Genomic DNA, 20,120 nt, shown 5'->3' with positions numbered 1-20,120 from the left:
GCAAGCAGAAACTTGAGGCTGCACTGGGGGAGAGAATCCTCCCGCTTGCCAAGCGGGCTCCATCCTTCAGGTGGGATGGGACAGTGGTTAAGGCGGGCTCTCAGGTTGGCCGGGTCTAAGTTTAACTCCACACTTGTGACCGAACATCTCCAAGGCTTCATTTTCTCATCTGTAAACTGGGGAGTACTTAACCTCACAGGGCTGTTGGCAGAACTGTAAGAGGTGAGATACAGAGTGGGTCTGCAGTGTCGGGCCATCAGTGAGGCCCATAAATGATGAATCCATCATCTCAGAAAAGCTTTCCTGGAGCTCCCTGGTAGCAAGGCGGCACTCCCTAGTTGGTCCAAATCCAGCGTCACTTCGCCCTGCCCACTTCTACTACTGCACAGAGGATTCTCTTTTGAACAGCCTTCCGCACTTCTGAACCAGCCTCGGCCAACACCCGTGGTTTGTATCTTTTCTGTCTTAAACTGAGTTATTTCTAATCTAGCCTGTTGTATGGAAAGCAACTTTTCTGGCATCACTGTTTGACACCTACGGAGCCATAGGTCCCTAATAAATAAATCTGTTCCAGAATCACGTCCCTAGGGCTCAGGAGGAGGAGAAGAAGGGGCAGGTGGGGGAAGAGAGCAGTGACCACTCTAGAACGTAGTGACCTCATTTGGTCCTGGAAATGGATCTGGATCCAGTCCCTCCCCCCAGGTCGAGGAGCCAGGCTCTGGCTGGGGCCCTGGCACCCTTCCCGTCCACTCCAGCCTCTCCCTGCAGCCAAAGGAGTGTTTCCTTTTCCAGACATATAGAAGACACAGGGCCCAGTGGGCATAACCAAGGAGCTTGTTTGTACATTAAAACATTTCACCCTTCACTTGCACCAGGCATTCATTTTCTTAATGTTCATAAATTGATATGGATTTCACTTCACTTAGCCCCAAAAGGATCCCATCTACGTTTTAAAAAATCAAGACAGGAGAATCACAGACTGTTAGAACTGGAAGGGGCTTCTGAGATGACATGAACAAACGCTGTGATTTCACAGATGAGAGAACTGACCCACTTGCCTTGGGACACGCAGCTCAGATGTGTGAGGAGAAAGCTCTCCTGAGTCCCTGCCACTGTACCACACCACCCGTGTGGCTTTGGTACATCCTTAAATATACTGGTGTATGTTTCAGTATTGGTACATGTTGGTACGTGTATGGGTATATACTTAAAACTCCATAAATCAAAAAGTTCCAAAAACCAAGCAAGCGTGTTACCCACCAGCCTTGGTGTCTGGTCCTAATTAGCCAGACCACTTCCAGGAGATCAGCCCAGCAAATGTGGGGAGTACAAAAATGCAGGTGGCACAGGGACTACTGGGACTTCATAAAAATGCAAACAGAAAGAATTATAAAAGCCCAAGTAAGTAAACCCAAGGACGAATTATCAGAACAGGTGCCCCTCTCCCTAACCGGCTGCCACAGCATCAGATCTGCCCCGTTCAGGGTGACCTCTCTGTCGCCTTGAGCAGGGAGTCAGCATTCACTGATGACCAGCAGCTAGGCCTAAGTAGGGCTGCAACAGAGAGACCCCCTCAGACCTGCAGGCACCAGACCCTCCTGCAGAAGAAGCCGGGGTCATCTGCACGCAGAGAGGCTATTAGTCCTTTTCCTTTACACCTTTCAGGAAACTTTAGAGCTTTGTTGAGGAAGTTTTCATTTTTAAAATATGAATTTGAAAACACTTTTCAATGACTCCAGCTGAAACCAGGCACTAGAACAAGCCTGTCGCCTGTGCCAGAATGCTGACTTGCCTGCAATCTGCCTGCGGAAAATCTGGGGTAGCTCAGGGCCTATGCTTTGCAGTTGATTCCAGGTACTGGGATCTCTGGGGAGAGCTCCAGGGCAGACCCTCAGGCTTTGAGTGTGTGCGCGCTGAGAAGGGGCCCAGAGGTGCTGCCGTCGGCGAGGGGATGGTGCCAGCCAGCCAGGAGCCCAGCACACCCTGGACCGCAAGTGAGAGTTGCCAGGGCCACCCAGGCAGCCTGGGCTCGGCCCCCGCTGGGAGCACTCTCTGTGGATAGCGGGTCACACTATTTCTCTTTAGGATCTAATTGTAGGGCCTGGACGCCATCATGGGTAATGCCACACAAAATAAACCAGGGGAACACGCTGTTTCTCAGGCTAGCACAACACCATCTTCACCAACGTGTAAACATTCCTCTATCTACCTTCTCTCTGAAGGACGACGTAATTCTCAACTATATCTGCCTGGTTTGTGAATTCAGAGGGAAGTCAACACACAAATACACGCATGCACACGTGCATGGGTACGCACGCTCAGGGGTCTGAATGAGTCTCTGTGTGGGTCCAAATAGGCAGCCCCCAAATTATGTTCACTACTAACAGGCACAGCAAAATCTCAGACTAACTTCCTTGAGTGACGGAGGCTACTGGGCCCAAAGCCTCTAGGACAGATGTCAGGGAAGCTTGGTCTCTGTCATCGGTGGTACGGGGACAAGTCCCCTTTCCTCCCGGGGCTTAGTTACCGAATCTATAAATGAGCTGTTGGGCAACTGCACCTCTACGACCAATTTACCTCTGACCTGACAGAACTGCTGTAAAGAGGAGACACCCACAGGCTGTCTGATTTCACTCCCAGCACCAAGGGGGTTTCCCTTGCATTCCCCCACAGCTCAGCAAGGAGAGCAAGACACGAGCAGTACTGGGAAGCTGCTGCCCACCCCTCAGGAGGGTGGCCAGGAGGCCAGCAGTTGGCCCATGAGAACTGGGTCCAAGTCACCTCCGGGCAGAGCGCCCTGGAGAGTGGAACAGCACAGGAGATAGCAGCCCCCGAGAGACCTCTGCCAGCCACGGGGCCAGGAACCACGGGGACCCTTGCCAAGTGAGCCTGGAGCTTGCCAGCCTCCTCTTGGGACAGCCTCGCTCACACATGTCCTGGGCCTCTAGGACCCTCGCTCCCCTGTTCTCCACGGGACAGGCTTTCTTGCAGTCTCACGGGTCTCTTCTAGCACTTCCCTCCACGCCCCAGCAGCCTAAAGCTTCTCACTCTTTCCTTTCAAAGGCAGGGGGCGGTGGTGAGGTTAGACAACTGAGCAGTGGCAGGATCATGGCTGCCTTCCTTGGGGACAGGGGCTCCAAAGCCAAGATCTTGTGTTTTTATCTTATTTTCATGACAAGCACGGGCAGTGCCACGACATCCCCTGGAGGAATGTGCCTGTGCTTGCTAGTGGCTCAGCCGTCACAGGGTAACGGACTCTCGTTGCTGTAAAGAAGCCAGACTCGTGTTGGAGAATGTGGGTCAAGGCCAGACCAAGGTTTCTGTGTCTAAAGCAAGAATCATGCCCTGATAGTAACTATTTCTGTATGACCAGTGACATGGGGAACACAGCATCCCGACAAGGGCCCCAACCCCACTAGCACCACCAGTAATGTCAGGGGCCTTCTTTAGGGTTCCTAGGTAGCTCAGTCAATAAAAGACCCCCCCGACCCCAACAAAATACAGAAAGTTTCCTGAAAACATTAGGCTGCTTCCTCTTCCTGCAGACCTCAAGGCTCACCCAGAAGCCTCAAGAATCCTTGAAAAGCCACGAGGCCCAAGCCCCCGCTAAGGACGGTGGGCATCTATGTGCCCAAGGAGGGGTCTCTGCTCCCCTAGGACGGGAACCAGTCATCTGCTCGTGATAACCCACCGGAGCTTGTAGGCGTCAGTCTTTGAAAACTTATTTCTCGTGGCCATCACAATATTTCCTGCTTAGCTGAAGCCCATTTTTCCTGCGGAGGCCTTCAGAGCCACACCAAGCTCTTCACAGACCTCTGCAGGCACTAAAGCTGCGAGAGTCAGCTCTGCCTCTGCCCCCAGACCTGCTCCCAATCCCAGGCAAGTTCCTCCTCTCGGGGCCACCACATGCTCTCAGAGTGACGAAGGGCTCCTATCTCACACTCAGCGTCCCTTCCCACTTTCGGGCCTTCTGAAGAGAGTAGGAATCTAATACAACCTTCATTCGGACCATCCAGGACTTGTTCAAGTCCAGTTCCCATCACCGCTGCGCTCGGCATTCCCACGAGTGGCTGAGGCCACTCTTCAGCAAACAGGGCAACGTGAACCCTCTGCTCTCCTGGCGGCTGGCTTTGTGTCCCTAAGCCTGAATTTTCTCACACAGATTCCTCCAAAGTCGTCTGGCCAGGGCTGACCTCGGTGACACTAACCAGGTGTGCACAGGCAAAGCCTTGTGCTGCTGTGGGACCACAGGGGTGGCTCGGGCAGGCAGGGCAGGACACCAGTTGTTTGCATAACTGCCCTGCATGCGGATGGTCCTGACGCCAACCCCAGGGCTTCTGATGAGGGGCTACGTTAAGCATTAGTCTAGAGCACAGATAGATACTCAGCTGTTCCCTACATGAGCCCTTTCCCCATTCCCACTTGTAAAGGCAAGGGCCCCCAAATCGTAGCATCCTAGAAGTCTGCTTTTAACTTCATTCTCGAAACTGACACTACTAGCTTTAGCCTGGTCCTGGGCAAACCAGCCAGAGATTGGAAGACCCAGAGGCCATGTGAAACATGTAACCTGGAAAAGAAAAAAATCAATCAAATAACACCATTGGAATTTCCAAACAGTTTAGATTAAAAAGCATCATTTGGGGGAAAGTGTTTAAAAAGTCTGTCTTCCAGTCTAAGAATATTCGTGCGGAACTAAATACATTTTCTGAGTTGGTTCAGCTGCTTCTGTGAGGAAACTGCAATGCTGTGTTGGCTAAGTCACACATCTGGGGGACAGACAAGAGGAAAACAACACGGCCAAGTTTCAAAGAAATCAAATGAAAACACAGGCATCTTACAAACACAGCACACAGCACATGCACCTCACACCATGCCCGTGTGTAAGGAAAAGGCGTCAGAACTGGGGAGAAGAGTCTCCCAAAGAGAAAGTTCAATCTCAGCATTTTACCGTGATCTTTAGCCCTGTGTTGGCGAAAGCCGCAAAACCTCCTTTTCTTCTTATCCTCCTTTAGTAGGTCGGCCAATGTGACCCCTTGGGTGGAACACAGGCAATTCCATTATGCTTCAGTAGAGAGCAGCAACAGCGATGCCAGCAGGCCCGAGGACGCCAGAGGTGGCCCCATCCACGGGCTCTGATACACAAACCCCCAAACTACCCCCCTTGCACGGAGAAACCTACAGTTCAGGATCTGACGGGGAGAGCGGACGTGCACCTTCTGTAGCTAGTATACGTAACGCCGGTCTTCGAAAACCTGTCCTAAATAAACAACCAACTAACCCACTCTGGACAAAGGTTCCCAAGGTCTGGCTTCCCCTCTAAGAAGGGCGTTAGGGAGAGGGCACTTCAGCAGGAGTCTTGGGTGCTGACTGGCTCTGTGAGTCCAGCCAGCAACACTATATGAGGCAGGACACTAGGGGTTCAAGTGGTGGCCTCTGGACCTGGACAGACCAGGTCTAATCCCAGCCCTGCCACTTACTGGCTGAATGACTGGAGACGTGGTACCTGATGGTGGTACGAAGGTGAAACCTTAGTTTCTTCACTTGTAACAGGTTAACAACAGTTGGACCTGCACTTCACAGAGCTGTTCTAAGAGGTGAATCGTAAATATGGTGAAATACAGTGATACGAGCATTGGCGAGGCGTAGTCAACCATGACAACTCCCCTGTGGCCACTGGGTCACAAGAAAATGTTTCTAGGGTCTCCAGCCCCATGCAGCTCTGTGATACAATGGCCACTCTGGTGTAGAGGCCACACGCCCCTGGGCAGTGCAAGGGCAGCGAAAGGAATGGCGGGTGGGCAAGGGCATGGGGGAAACTTGCACGCACGGCTGGTGGGAACGGGAAGTGGGGCCACTCGGCATAACACGTACATTTCGGAAACGGGCCTCCTCTGGGCCCCAGCAAAACGCTTCCTGGTAATCGCTCCCATGGGACGAAGGGCACGGGTGGTCGCACAACTGCTGCATTTGGGGGGATGAGTGGCGGCGAACATGCAGACTGTGGCAAAACCTTGGCTGGAATCCCAGCTCTGCCACTTAGCAGGCATGCGGCCCTGGGAGGCTGCTTACTCTCCTGTGCTTCGTCTTCCCTCTCTGTCAAGTTCTGGTCTCAGAGCTGTGTGAGGAATAACAGACTCACGTACCCACTGCCTTTAGAGCAGTGTCTGGCACAGAGGAAGCCTGTGATAGAGATTATCTGGTGCTATTTCATTCAACAAGTAACCACTGCGAGCTTGTACGTGTGACAAAGACTGTGCCAGGGGCCAGCCACCCCGTGCAGAATAGAAGCAGACCCCATTCCTGCCCCCACGGAGCTCCCAGTCTCGTGGCAGAGGAAGAGAGCAACCAGACAATCACACAAACAAGCGTAAAACTCCAACTCTGACAACTGCTGTAGACTCCACGTGCTCTATAGACTACCCAGTCCATTGCGACAGATTTAAACTGGCCACTTATTGAAAATAGCCAAAATGTTGTTTAAAAAAACACAGAAAGATGGCTACGGCACACGGTTCAGTGAAAGGGGCAAGTTACAGGACCATCTGTGCTGGGCGATCTAACGGTGGGGACCAGTGAGCGTGCTCTGTCTGTGCAAATGCAGGTTCTCGTGTGCACAGATGAGGCCGGAAAGAACAGGCCCCCGTTGCCACACCTGCTTCCCTCTAAGGAGAGGGATGAGAGAATGGTCTTATTTTCTAAACTTTGATATTATATGAATTCCTTACAGTGGGCAAACATTGCTTATGTAATCAAAGTATATTAAAAACAAACACCACCCTGAGTTGGGACTCCACAAACCTGGCTGGAGTGCCCGCCTTCCTTATCATGGTGGGGCAACCATCCCCAAGTCCGTCTCCCACCAGCTCCTGTGAGGCCAGCCCCTGGCAGACGACGGCTCCCAGTACCGCCCAGGGGAGCGGGTGTCTCCCGTAACTCCAGCACTGGGCCCTCTCCAGAGAGGGTGGCTGTCCTGGATGCATGGTTACCATATGCAGCTCTAACTGCTGCTGTTTGCTTTACACCTTTTACTTGAATGTTTTCATTTTGAACTTGCACCCTGAGGTGGTCTGACTGTGCTGAAAGCAGTTTTATAAGTCAAAATTTGAAGACACAACCTTTTAAACAGGACCAATAAATTCCCATGCCTTGTGCTTGCAAACAGCTATGGCATCTCTGGTTTTCTGCCCACCCTGCAAATCAAACGTTGCAGTAAAAGGCATCAAGGTGGCATGTGCAGAAGGGAGGTGCCAGCTATGACAACCTTGTACACTGAGGGGGCAGCTTCCCAGTGCGAGGCGGGCAGGAACAATGCTCACAGCCTCCAGGACAGCTGATCTGATGAAGAGAAGACAGAGGCTCTCCCCAGTGGTCAGAGTTGGAGTTTCAGGTATCCTCCCCTCTCTTTCTTTGGGCAGCAAATACTCCCACTTACAGGGATTATTGATCATTCATAGTTCCCACAGTAAAATGCCTTGCTTTCCCGGCCAGAATTTTAGAATGAGCTTCATTGAAAAGGATTACATTATTTTTAATGCTACTTTTTAAAAAAACTAATCGCTGACAATGAGAAGAGTTTAAAATAGAATTTTAGGCTTTCAGATTTTAATGGTCCCAGCAAAACTCCATTGTTAACTCAGAAACAGCTGCATACGTCTAAAAAAATCACTTTGAGATTTGGCAGAGTTTCTTAAGAAACTTGAAGCTCAGCAAAAAGTTAAATAAATTATCCTTGAAAATTTCCCAAAAGCTGAGGAACTAACTTCCAAGGGAATCTTGTCCATTCAGTTAATTGTGTAACACCAGCTTTCTATCAGGAAATTTAGGGAAATGGCATTGTACATAATCTGTAGATGCACAAAGCCAGAGCTACCTGTCACCGTAGCTACCAGACAGGCATAAAGGAAGGAATGTCTCTCCTTCTGTCTTCTTCCAAGTGTGATATTCAGCGTGCTGGCATTCAGGAGTCCCCAACCCTGGTGTCACACTGGAACCTCCAGGGAGCCATGCGTGGGTGCCACCAGAGACCAGTGAATCAGTGTGGGGTGGGGCACGGCACCAGGATGCGTCCTCACTCCCTAGGTGACTGTCACGTATTGGGTTGGCCAAAAAGTGCCTTTGGTTTTTAAGTAAAAATAAAAGACACATTTTTCATTTTTACCTAGAACTCGATTGAACAATGTATTCAGCCTTTTGCTCCACTACCTTCTGCCATTTTCCAGGCAACTTCATAATTCCATCGTCCCAAAGCTTTTTACCTTTTTGAGCAAAAAATCTGTTCCAGGTGCCTTTTAACAGTCTTCCAGGGAACTGAAATTTTTTCCATTAAGAGAATTTTGTAAAGACCTAAATGAACGGAAATCCGAGGTGCAATGTCTGCTGAATATGGTGGGTGAATCAGAACTTCCCAGCCAAGCTGTAACAGTCTTTGCCTGGTCATCAAAGAAACATGCGGTCTTGCATTATCCTGATGGAAGATTATGCATTTTACATTGATTAATTCTGGACGCTTTTCATCAAGTGCAGCTTTCAGTTGGTCTAATTCGGAGCAGTACTTGTTGGAATTAGCCGTTTGGTTATCCAGAAGGGGCTCATAACAGAGGACTCCCTTCCAATCCCACCATATACACAACATCGCCTTCTTTGGATGGAGACCGGCCTTTGGTGTGGTTGGTGGTGGTTCATTTCCCTTGCCCCACGATCTCTTCTGTTCCACATTATTGTACAGTATCCACTTTTCAACACCCGTCACAATTTGTTTTAAAAACAGAACGTTTTCATTACGTTTAAGTAGAGAATCGCATGTGGAAATGCGGTCAAGAAGGTTTTTCTCGCTTAACTTATGTGGAACCCAAACATCAGAGCAATTAACATACCAAGCTGGTGCAAATGATTTTCAATGTTTGATTTGGATATTTCGAGTATGTTGGCTATCTCCCGCGTGGTATAACATTGATTGTTCTCAATTAATGTCTCGATTTGATCACTACCAACTTCAACTTCATGGTCTACCTGACCGTGGAGCATCGTCTAGCAGGAAATCTCCAGTGTGAAACTTCACAGGCCACTTTTGACACGTTCGATCGGTCACAGCACCTTCTCCATACACTGCACAAATCTTTTTTTTGCATTTCGGTTGCATTTTTACCTTTCTTGAAATAATAAAGCATAATATGCCGAAAATGTTGCTTCTCTCTTCCATCCTCAATATTAAAATGGCTACACAAAAATTCACCAATTTTGATGTCTTTTTTTAAATGCACACTGATATGACAGCTGTCACATACAGTCTAACAAAATTGTTTTGAATGAAGTTGAAGACAACTAAGTGCTACCAGAGCCATCTTACAGAAAAAAAACGAACGAACCTTTCGGCCAACCCAGTACAGGCAGAGTTGGGTACCGCAGATGCAGACAGTAGACCAGAGAGAAAAGATAATATGAGTGCATCTCCAAGCATCTGATTTGACATCTGTTCTCTGACACCAAGCATCACCAAACTAGAAATGGACTTCAAGGGCCAGAAGGCTATGCTACCATATCTCGAAAGTGACCGAGTCGACAGATTTGTTTTCCATCAATACTTGAGAACCTTATAGTTCTTCAACACGAAAGTACAGGGATGATCCGAAAAGGGGTCCTCACCCTCAGGTTGAGTAGAGATCTAGTACTTCTCCAAAAAGAATTCTGTTTAGGTCAAGTTTTCTTGGAGTTTAATGACAACAGCAGCAGCAAGTACTGTGACAGCTATGACGACTCTCACCAGTTATCGAACATTTAACCCTCATGACGACTCTGTGGGCAAATAGCTTTTGCCCCTTCCTACAGGCAAGGAAACTGGGGCTCAGAGATGTTGGGTGATGTGCCTAATACTCCAGTCCAAATTCCAAGTCACCAAACTCAATTGCAGCCAACTCCAGAGAAGGGACATCAACGTGCCTCCTGGCCCCGCCCCTGCCTTCGTTGGGCTTATGACACCTGCTGTTATTAATGGCTTCCAAGAGTCCCCTTTGTCTAGGCTGAGCCTCAGCCATCAGGGAGGCTTCTTCTCACACTGTCAGTTAATTCCTGCATGTCTGGGAGGAAACTGTCCCAACACATCCATGACCCAACTGAAAAGGACAGTCGATGGAGTTAGCATCCTGAGACAGTGTGGACACAGTCAGGAGCCCGAGCGAGTGCCCCACCTGTTTTCCAGAGAGAATGCAGGGCAGGGCTGGGGTCGGGGGTGAGTCTCACACACTCGGGGAGGACAGTGGCAATGCCCACACTTCACTGCCTGCCAACAGGTAACAGAGACCAGACCTGGTGTGTGCAGGTGGTAAGTCAGCCACTGTTCGCTGGTGAGGAGGACCACGTGGGCCGAGGTGAGCCATTCTCCCCTGTGTTTCTGGCTGTGGCAAGGAGGAAACGGTTGGCAGCCACGGGAGGCCCCAGGGAAACCCTGACAGCACTGCTCCTCCAGAAGGTCTAGGCTGCGGGGAATGTGCTCCTTGGGAGGAGGCTTGGGGTCTCTTCTCAAATCAGTTAAACCTCAACATGGTTCCCACAGCCTGGGATTTACGTCTTCATTTCCAACCGTCATCCGTCAAGGCTCTGGGACTCTGACAACTGGGGAAATACTGTAAGCCTCGCTCCACCGGACACCCCAGCACCTGGCAAAGGAGCCGATGGAAAGCCAGGGGGCACTGGAAGGAGGTGCCTTTCTGGACCAAGCACCAAGCTGGTCCTGCACGTTCACTTGGACATCACTGCGCAGAGCAGAAGCCATGATGCTGACGTCCCTGAGACACGGCGCAGCTTTCTGGGCATTGGAGCACCAGTTGCACAGTGAATTCTGAGGCTCTGCAACTTTTAAGGGGGCTTTATTTCTTTCCTTGATTACTCTACTAAGTAATGCACTTAAGGGTTTTGAACAAGTATACCTCTGCACCTTGTTTATGCCATTTCCTCAGCCTGAAAAGCACTCCCCCGCCAACCTTCCACAGCCAAAGGCTGCTCATCCCTCAGAGCGCAGCAGGGACACGGCCTCTCCGCAGGGCCTTCCCTGCTTCCCCCACAGCCCGCACCCCCGTGCCCTTCTGGGCTCCCACAGTGGACAGCAGGCCCTGGGTCAAGATGCCAGTTTCTCCCCTCTGTCTCACACTAAGGTACCACAGCAAGGTCTCCAAAGGTAGAGGCACTGATTTTGCCATTAGACGTTCCCTTACAGGCAGTGGCAGGACACAGGAAATGGGCTAGGACACAAGAATGGACCCTCAGGATGACTGGGAGACAATGGCTCAAGTCCAGCCAAAATCCCTACTCCTCAAATCACGGGCCATAGAAACAGTTCTAGCACAACTGATGTTGGCTCCACTAAGGTAGACCCCTGTCTGTTTCTAGAGGTGGAGCAATGAGAAGACGAAAGGACATCCACCTACAAAAGAGGGCCCTGCTCAGCCCCTACAGGACACACCTACGCTGGCAGAGCAAGGTGCTCTGCTCCAGAGAAAGGACAAGACCTTTGCCCATTTACACATAACAGGTGACGGGCTGGGCTTAGGAGAGCAGGGCAGGGGGCTGGTGGTCCTCTGCGGGTCAGCGTCAACACCGCAGCTTGGGAACGAAGAGGGAAAGAGCGGGGCAGGCAGCCCTGAGCTGCGGCCTTGTGCTGGCCATGCTGCAGGGGCAGAAGCTCTGCGAAGGCCATGGGATTCTGGTGCGAACGCCCCAGCAAGAGCTGCGCCAAAGACATGCAGACACTCCTTACACCTCATCACACAGCGGTCACGTCACGGGTGTGGAACTCAATGAACGTCCACTTAGAAACTCTCATCCAGTAGTCGACAAACCTAGTCTAGAGATCTCCCCAGTTCCCTCGGCCTCAGGGGGCGACCCCCAGGCTTTCCTTGAGGAGGCAGTCGTGCAGCCTGGGAAGCAGGGGGCCTGCGTGCACCGGCCTCCCCCCACCGTTAGCACACAGGACTGAGTCAAGTGCGCATCCCTGATGACAGGAAATATTCTCCACGGAAGCACAGACTCACAGATCCCAGGCTTGGAGAATCGCGAAGGCCGTCTTGGTCAAGAATCCCCTCCACCCTGGGTCTCAGCCGCAGCTTCCACTTGGCCACCCTCCCTGCTTCGTCCCACCCTCACCTGCATACCCTCGGGGCTCCAGCTGAACAAAGAGCCCATCACGGCCTCCCCGAGCCTTTGTCTGCCCACCTCCACGTCCTTCTCACACCACTGCCTCGACTCAGATTGCTTTTCCTGACATATCTCAGGTCCATTTGTCCTTCAAGGCCCAGGTCCTGCGAGCCCACAGCTATGCCCTAGACCCCTAGGCCATCCCTTCCTCCTCTGGGCACACTGCCTGCCTCCTCGCCGGACCGCATCTCCGTCTCCTCGTGCCGCATTCACCTGTGTGAGGGCCCGCCCTCCCCAGAAGGAGCAAACCACGTCCTCCCCCGTCACGAGTCCGCCCGGCATCCCGCACCCAGCCTTGCTGAACGAAGGGCTGACTGCATGAAGTTGGAGGGGCATCGCTCCGGGGGGCGGGGCGGGGGACCTACCCAGCTATCTTCCACGGGGCGGGGCCTAACCTGCGTTCCCAGGCCTCTCAATGGACCGGCGCCCTCGGTCTTTACTATCAACTAGTCTAGATTTGAAACACATCACAAACACCTTAGTCAACTCCACTGCCGAACTTCAATTTCCACTTTTACGTGAGGCACAGATGGCCTCAGGAAGAGTAAGAGCAAGAAAAGCATACGATGAAAGAGATGCTGTGGTTGACAATGACAATGAATTCCAGTGGTGGACCGAGCAATGCCCGGCGTCCCCGTGTGGGGTACCAGCGGGGTGGGCTCCGGAGCGGCCCCGCTGACTCACACGCCTCCTAACACCGCCCTAAACAGTGAATTGTTGTCTTCCTGGCCGGTGATGGGCTAAGCATGTGGCATCCCCCGGCTGGTGCAGGTGGGAGCCACTGCAAGGAGCAGAAGGGACGAAGGCGTCCTGCTCTTCAAGGCCCCTTCCAATAACTCGCTCTGAATTGGAGGAAGCACAACTTCGTCTCCTCTGGTGCAAGGGTGTCTTACTGCACCCCTGCCGCAGAGCAGGGGCTTACTCCATTCCAGAGGGGCAAACGGCACATCCGGCTGACCCGCCCCGACCACAAAGCCACAAGACGAGATACGTATCTAAAGCCCACACCCCAGGCAGAAATCCAGAGTCGGTGTAAATGCACAGCTCTCGCTGATGTGCAGGTCAGGGAACCGGAGGGCCGGGAGGAGGCCTCAGCCTCAGACCAGGTCAGAGGGAGAGACCCCTGCGTGGGCGGGCACCTGAAGGGCACACAGGCTCTGTCTGGTCCCGAGCCGGAGGGGCGCCACCTACTATTTCGTTTGCTTTCCTCTCCTCCTTCTTCTTCGTTCTCGGGATCAATATCTTCTGCTTGGGTGATCCAGTCCAGGTAGCCCCTGAGATCCTCCTCCAGCTGCTGCTTCTCCCGCAGCTTCTGGAAGTCTCCCCGCGCTTTCGCCTTCTCCCTTTCCTTTGAGAATTCTCTGGGGGAGGCAAAGAGAACAGGCACAGGTCAGGACGTCGCCGGGTACCCACGCCGAGAGCCGTCTGCCCTGCTGCACGGCAGTGCCGCAGCAGGACACACGGCACCGAGTGCAGCCACATGAGCACAGCAACGGGGGCCACACACGTGGACGGGACACACGACAGTGCCTTCCCAAGCAAGACTGTGGGGGTCAGAGTTGCAGAGACCACACCAACGCACATGCACCGTCCCTCAGAAAACGAACTCCCTTCAGGAGCTCCGTGCTCCCAACAAGCCGAGTCCCCAGACACCACGAGCTGCCCGTCACGGCAGGCCCGTGACCCCCCACCAGGGGCCTGGACTCAGAGATGTCCCACCTCCCCAGAGTCTCCTCAGATAGCCGGCATCACGCTTGAGAGAGAAAGGATTCACGAGGGCCAAGCTGTGGTCACAGAGGGCTTCTTCCATACTTGGAGGGAACACTCCGTGTTCCTAATGTGTATTGGCCCCTTTGTCCAAACCAAGAGTCCTGAGACCTCAGCTCCCCACCCGCTGCAGTTCTGGCCAGAGCGGTGGACAGGGTCAGAGCAGACCCACCTCACAGCCCCATTCCCCCTTCCCAGACAGGGAATGGAGCACCCACGAAGCACTGCTATCTTTCTTAACCCTCGCTCCTTGCCATGATCTTTTCCCCAGAAGTCCTCCCTATAGAAGGGGAAAAGGCAGTATGATTTGTTGCCCATTTATGGGAACACCTGCCCTGGAAAGGCTCTGGCAGACATGGTAATGTTCCCAACTGTTCGTTGTTTACTCTACCTTTCCCGTCTGCAAGCCTGGATCTCTGCGTATATACAGAATCCCACATTTGCTCAGGCAAGTCAGGAGGTCAGGTGGATGATTACCCAATTCTCACATACAAGGAACCATCTGCGTTTCCAACCGTGAACTGTTACAGGAGCCAGTTGTGCGTGTTATGGATTTAGGAAGTATGATTAAAAAGCAGCTGAGAAAGCAGATGAGAAGACAGGCAGTGCAGCTTCTGCACACAGACCCCTGAATGCTGACGGACTCTACGACTGCCTTCCTTCCAGCCCAAAGCCAGCACATCTCCCTTGCAGGGACCTCATTAACCCAACCCAGCCCAAGCCAAGCGACGAAGGGAAGGTGACCTGCTTACCTAAAAAGCCAACCTCTACTATCTCTCCCCACCCCCCAACTCCGGACTGTCGATGGGCTGAACAGACACTTGAACACCCAGTGACACTGACGCTTCAGGTAAGAAACCAGAACCCTCACCAAGCTGCCACCCTCTCCCCCCGTCCCGTGAGAAAGGACAACCTCATCGCCCTTCAACCACATCACCCAGTTTTCAGATGCCCTGGGATCTGTCCTTGGCTCTGTTAGGGCTGGTCTGTCCCACCTTCACCCACTGGCAAGTGAGAAGGCGGCAAGGCTGCGGGGCATCCCGAGCCCGGCTCGCGGGGGAGCTGACTCCAGGGGGTTCGCGTGGGGAGCCGAAGCCCATCAAGGACCAGAGAAGCTTCCTGCACTCTCAGCCCAGGACCCTTCCTCCGGCGGGGAACACCTTCCCTCTCAAAACAGAAAGGCCTTTGCAGGTAGCATCTTGCTGCTCACGCGAACCATACCGAGAATGATGTGGGGCTTCTCAGCCTTGGCTTCCTGAGATACCGGCCATGCACAACTTAGTCCGGGGTGGGCCCACCAAATGAATCTGAGCTTTGAAAATGTCACACCTGAACCAGAATCTCATTCTTGAACAAGTGGAGGCCTTGGAGTGTCACGTGTCAATATGAAAATGCATCATGTAATCCATTCTCTTAAATACACTATAAAGAGCAAGTCTGTGGGCCTTCAATTCTATTGTTTACCAGAAGTATCGCAGCACAAATCTTTCTGCATATTTTGACTCTGAACTGAGAGTATTCAATTCATGTGATTATATACAAGCAGGGTATTCTTATTTTGGTTACATATATCATCGGAGTTCTTGAAAAAGAAAATTACTACGATAGCAAAAGAGTCACCCTTAAGTTTCACAGGGGATTGTGCTTTAATATCATATTTCATTAAGGTTTTTTACATTAGAAATCCAAAAGCCCTCTCTCTAACAACTGCATCACTGTTGCACATTCTTGGTTGTTGGGACACAGCAAAGCGTGCACAGGTAAAATCCTACTGTGACTAAAATTTCTGAGAATACAAAACACTGCCGATGGGACTTCCCTGGTGGTTCAGTGGTTAGGAATCTGCCTTCCAGTGCAGCGGATGTGGGTTCGATCCCTGGTCAGGGAACTAAGATCCCACATGCCACAGGGCAACTAGGCCCATGCACTCTAGAGCCCAAGTGAACAACTAGAGAGCCTGCACACCGCAACTACTGAGCCCGCATGCTCTGGAGCCCACAAGCTGCAACGAAGAGCCCACACGCCACAACGAAAGATCCCACGTGTCACAACTAAGACCCGATGCAGCCGAAGAAATAATTTTTTTAAATGTTTAAAACAAAAAAACGCTGCAAAGTCCTGGCCTGTAGCCCATTTATTTTAAATAGTAATCACTATTATAACTGTCCATGTAAGAAAACTGTTAATATAAACGCTCTGAACTGATTTTAGACAGTTCTGAATGGCCTAATACTTAGCAGGTGCGTAAGTAACATTTACTGATTTGGACAGAACTGAGATTGACAAGGCATAAATCTCCTTCTGCTGGCTCTGAGACATGGCGGAAGTGAAGGGAGGTGGGCTCTTTGTGATAAACTCAGCTGTCCCATCGGTCCTCCCAGACCACTCTGGGCTCTAAGTCAGAAGACCTGGACTCTAGTCCCCACTCTGTCACTTTCCTTTTCTGAGCTTCAGTTTCTTCACCTGCAAAACAGACATGCTACCTGTTCTCCTGTCTCATAGGGATTAAGTCAGACATTCAATAAGATGCTATTGTGAACATCACAAAGCACTGTACAGTTGTGAAGTTCAAATGTATAACATTTAGTTGTTGAATCTGGGAATAATAATAGGCAATTGGAGGAGGTTTCTCAAGTACCAAAAGGAGAAAAATTGCAAACCGCCATGAATGGGCTCTAAGCTGCATGATGCCAGTGGAATAGAGGGAAGCACAAAAGGACACATGGGATCAAAGTGGGCTCAGAGCGACCCTGATAAGCCAGCAAGTGCCCCATCAACCTGTACCACTATCTGCCCAGTGGAAAATAACTCATTCCCATCGCAACAAACCTTGCATCCCAGGAAATCTCACCTGAGTCCACTGAATCTTTATCAACCTCAGTGGATGATGAAAAAAACAGTTTTCCTTTCACTTAAGAATTTGTCATTCTAGAAGCCTATTACTAAGGGATTAAATAACAGTCACTATTATAAAAGTTAATTTAACAAAGCTATTGGTAGGAACCGTCAGACTTTCACAAGTGACTTAGAAATCTGACAACTCACATGTGATAGAAGCCTACCTGTTCCAGATCAGAAGGGGAAAAAACAAGAAAAAAGATTTTAAGAAGTGCTTGGACAAAAAAGCACATATATTGTGCTACCCTTTGGATGCAAAAGAAGAGGAAATAAGGAAACAAACACTACGGTAGGATGTATCTGAAAGATAGAGCACAAAATAAGCGATGAGGACAAAGGGAGCAGAGGGGATGAAGGAGGAGTGACACTTTTTCTATAATTTTGACTTTTAGAATGTTAACGTTTTACACATTAAATTTTTAATTAAATCAACAGGGACAGGAAGGAGGGAAAATACCCCTAAAGTGGAAGTGAACTGAAACAAATGAGTCTGACTGTACTTCAAATGAATACCATAACCACCCTGAAGGAGAAAGACAAAACTAGTTCAAGTAGTTTATAAACATTTGACTGCATCCTCTCCATCCTGGACAGGACTGGGGTAAGGGCAGAACCACAGACAAATGCTCAACTCTTTTTAGTCAGTTTGGTTTTTTGTAGTGATAGGGATGAAACCATGCTGAAACTATCTTAGACGTATTACAGGATTTCACAAACGAGTTAACGCGTAAATGCTGTTGGGAGCCAGTGTTCTCCCTGTGGAAGGACGGATATAGAAAGTCGGGAAGGGGACCATTAAAAAGAGCCTTCTGGGGATGGACTGCAACTGGGATACTGATGTGAACTCATGATTTCTAAAGATGTATGCATATGACTACATGTATAAAGGTAGGTAAGTGTATGTAAATGCATATACCTCCTAGCTCTGTTGGAAAGATCTAGAAACAAAGATGCCCCCACACCCAGTAGTTATGAGCATACCTGGCACCCAGATCTCGGTCTCTATTACCATTTCCCATTAAAAGGACCAGTAGTCTTTGGAGAAATGGCTGATTCCAGGGCTGGGGCAGGGTAGACACAGGACTAAGAGAGTAAGAAAGTGCTTAAAAAACAAAACAAAACAAACATGATGGGAGCATGAGAAGCACCTCACGGGCCAAATCTGGGATAATGTGAGCCCCGAATAGCTAAAAACAGTAAGGGGGGCTTCCCTGGTGGCGCAGTGGTTGAGAGTCTGCCTGCGGATGCAGGGGACACGGGTTCGTGTCCCGGTCCGGGAGGATCCCACGTGCCGCGGAGCGGCTGGGCCCGTGAGCCATGGCCGCTGAGCCTGTGCGTCCGGAGCCTGTGCTCCGCAGCGGGAGAGGCCACAGCAGCGAGAGGCCCGCGTACCGCAAAAAAAATAAAATAAAATAAAAATAAAAACAGTAAGGAATTTTACAATATTTTAAAAAACCAGTCCACACCCCTTATAGACAAATTAAAAACCAAACAAGATAAAATATTAATAGAACATGAAGTGAATTGGAGTAAAGGGTACCTGGATTGCTTACTAAGATATTCTTATTCTTGCAACTTTTCTGTATATTTGACATTACTTCCAAATAAAAAATTTGTTAAAATGTTTGGAAAATGTAACCGCTCTAATCAAATGCAATGTTGTTTTACATTCATTTCCGCTTACCAGGTAGACTGCAGGCTCCTTGTGGGAATGGACAATGCTGTCCGTTTCTTTCTTTCCACATCTCTCTCCTCCGAGAGAGCCCCTCTTCAAGCAGGCACACAGGAGACGAGGTACAAAAAGACACAACACACAACAAAACGAGCCCTACTCCTTAAAGAGGCCAGAAAGCACCAGGACAGAAAGCCCACGGTTCCTGGGATTGGCCAGAAGCCTGAAACGAATGCGTCTGAGCCTGTGGATAGCATCAGGAACAGCCTCTACCACCAGCCTGCCATTTTCCCTAGTCACTTCCAGGCTTACGGGGTAGAGTTTCTGTCTCAGGTTGTTAGATTCCCTCCAGGTCTATGTCCTGTAAGGAGCGATTTCTCAGGGAGGAATCTCCCTGCCAGCTGGACCTGACAACTCCCCAGGGTCTCACTCTGGCCAGCCTGCACACACCTCACCCATCGAGGCAGCTGGAGGGGCTGTAGCTGGAGCACTTCCTCAGGGCCTGCCTCCCTCTTGGCTGGTCACCAGCACTGCACACCTGGACTCCCCCACGGTGTCGTCCTGCTCAGAATGCCTCAGGGCTCCTCACTGCTGCCCTCAGGAATCAAGGTCAAACACCCTGGTCCAGCACTCAAGGCCTCCCAGCCTTCCCCGACCTGCTATTCCAGCTTTATCTCCCCTTCTCATAAATGCACACCTTGCGCTTTGGCTACACTCCTCTTTGCTTCGCCAACCCTGTGAGCCTTCGTCCACAGAACTCTGTCCACCTGAGCAGCCTTCTCCCGTCTTTCAATTCCAGCTCATCTGTCGAGACCCAGATTTCCCTGGCTACCCCAGCCAAAGAGCCCTGCCCTCCTTGGAATCACCAGAGCACTCTCCTCATCGACACCAGTCATGGATCTGCACGCGTGCCTTCTCCCTGCAGCCTCCTCAGCGGTGTCCTTAACAGAGCCCAGCACAATTCCTTGCACATCATCCTCACTGGAGTGTGTGAACGGTGAGGCAAGGATGGCATCACCTTCATTACACAGAAACTGAGGTCAGGGAAGTTGGTCACACAAGCCCATCCAGCTCCTAAATCCACCCTCCTAAGGACCTCCACATGGGCACACAGGAGGCCGAGGAGGAAGAGAGTAAACATAGGAATGGATAAGGATTAAAAAAAAAATCAGCTTATAGTCAGTCCAGGAAGGGCCTTAAATCCCAAACTAAGGGACGTGCTTCCCTGTAGGCAATGGGGAACCAACAGTAGTTTGATAAGAGAGCGTCACCATCAGCTTTGTTTTCTAGGAGCGATGTGTGAAGATGAGATCATGTAAGGAGAAAATCTGGTGAGGAGGTCAGAAGGTATTCAGTAAACCCTGGGTGATGGACTAGATTTAACATCAATAAAAATGCGAGTAAAAAAATAACAGGGTCCTGATACAATTCCCAACTTTCTTACACCATTTGGAAAAGCCACTATGAAGCCTGACACTGTTGCCCCTCCAACCACCCTCCACCTTACAGTCTGGTCATTTTCACCTCTACCCTTTCCACGTGGTCCCCGAGGTCTGGCACATCCACCATTGTCTTCCCAGCTAATATGGACCTTCCT

At 50.7% G+C, this 20,120-nt stretch overlaps 1 protein-coding gene across 1 annotated transcript in view; it reads right to left on the bottom strand.

Moving 5' to 3' along the window:
• Positions 1 to 15,053, bottom strand: part of CACNA1D (calcium voltage-gated channel subunit alpha1 D) — a 126,198-nt gene extending 111,145 nt beyond the window's left edge. Inside the window, exons 1-2 of the mRNA XM_089919883.1 lie at positions 14,959 to 15,053; positions 13,378 to 13,547 (exon numbers count right to left, since the gene is read on the bottom strand). Of these exons, the coding sequence (XP_089776009.1) occupies positions 13,378 to 13,547; positions 14,959 to 15,053 (265 nt within the window). The remainder of the gene's footprint in view (positions 1 to 13,377; positions 13,548 to 14,958) is intronic.
• Positions 15,054 to 20,120: the final 5,067 nt, after the last annotated feature.

This window comes from Delphinapterus leucas, chromosome 10, assembly GCF_059928025.1.
Source record: "Delphinapterus leucas isolate spDelLeu-1000000601 "Yukka" chromosome 10, BTC_Dleu_Yukka2, whole genome shotgun sequence".
Classification (NCBI taxonomy): Eukaryota; Metazoa; Chordata; class Mammalia; order Artiodactyla; family Monodontidae; genus Delphinapterus; species Delphinapterus leucas.
This window is presented reverse-complemented; position numbering and strand designations above follow the sequence as displayed.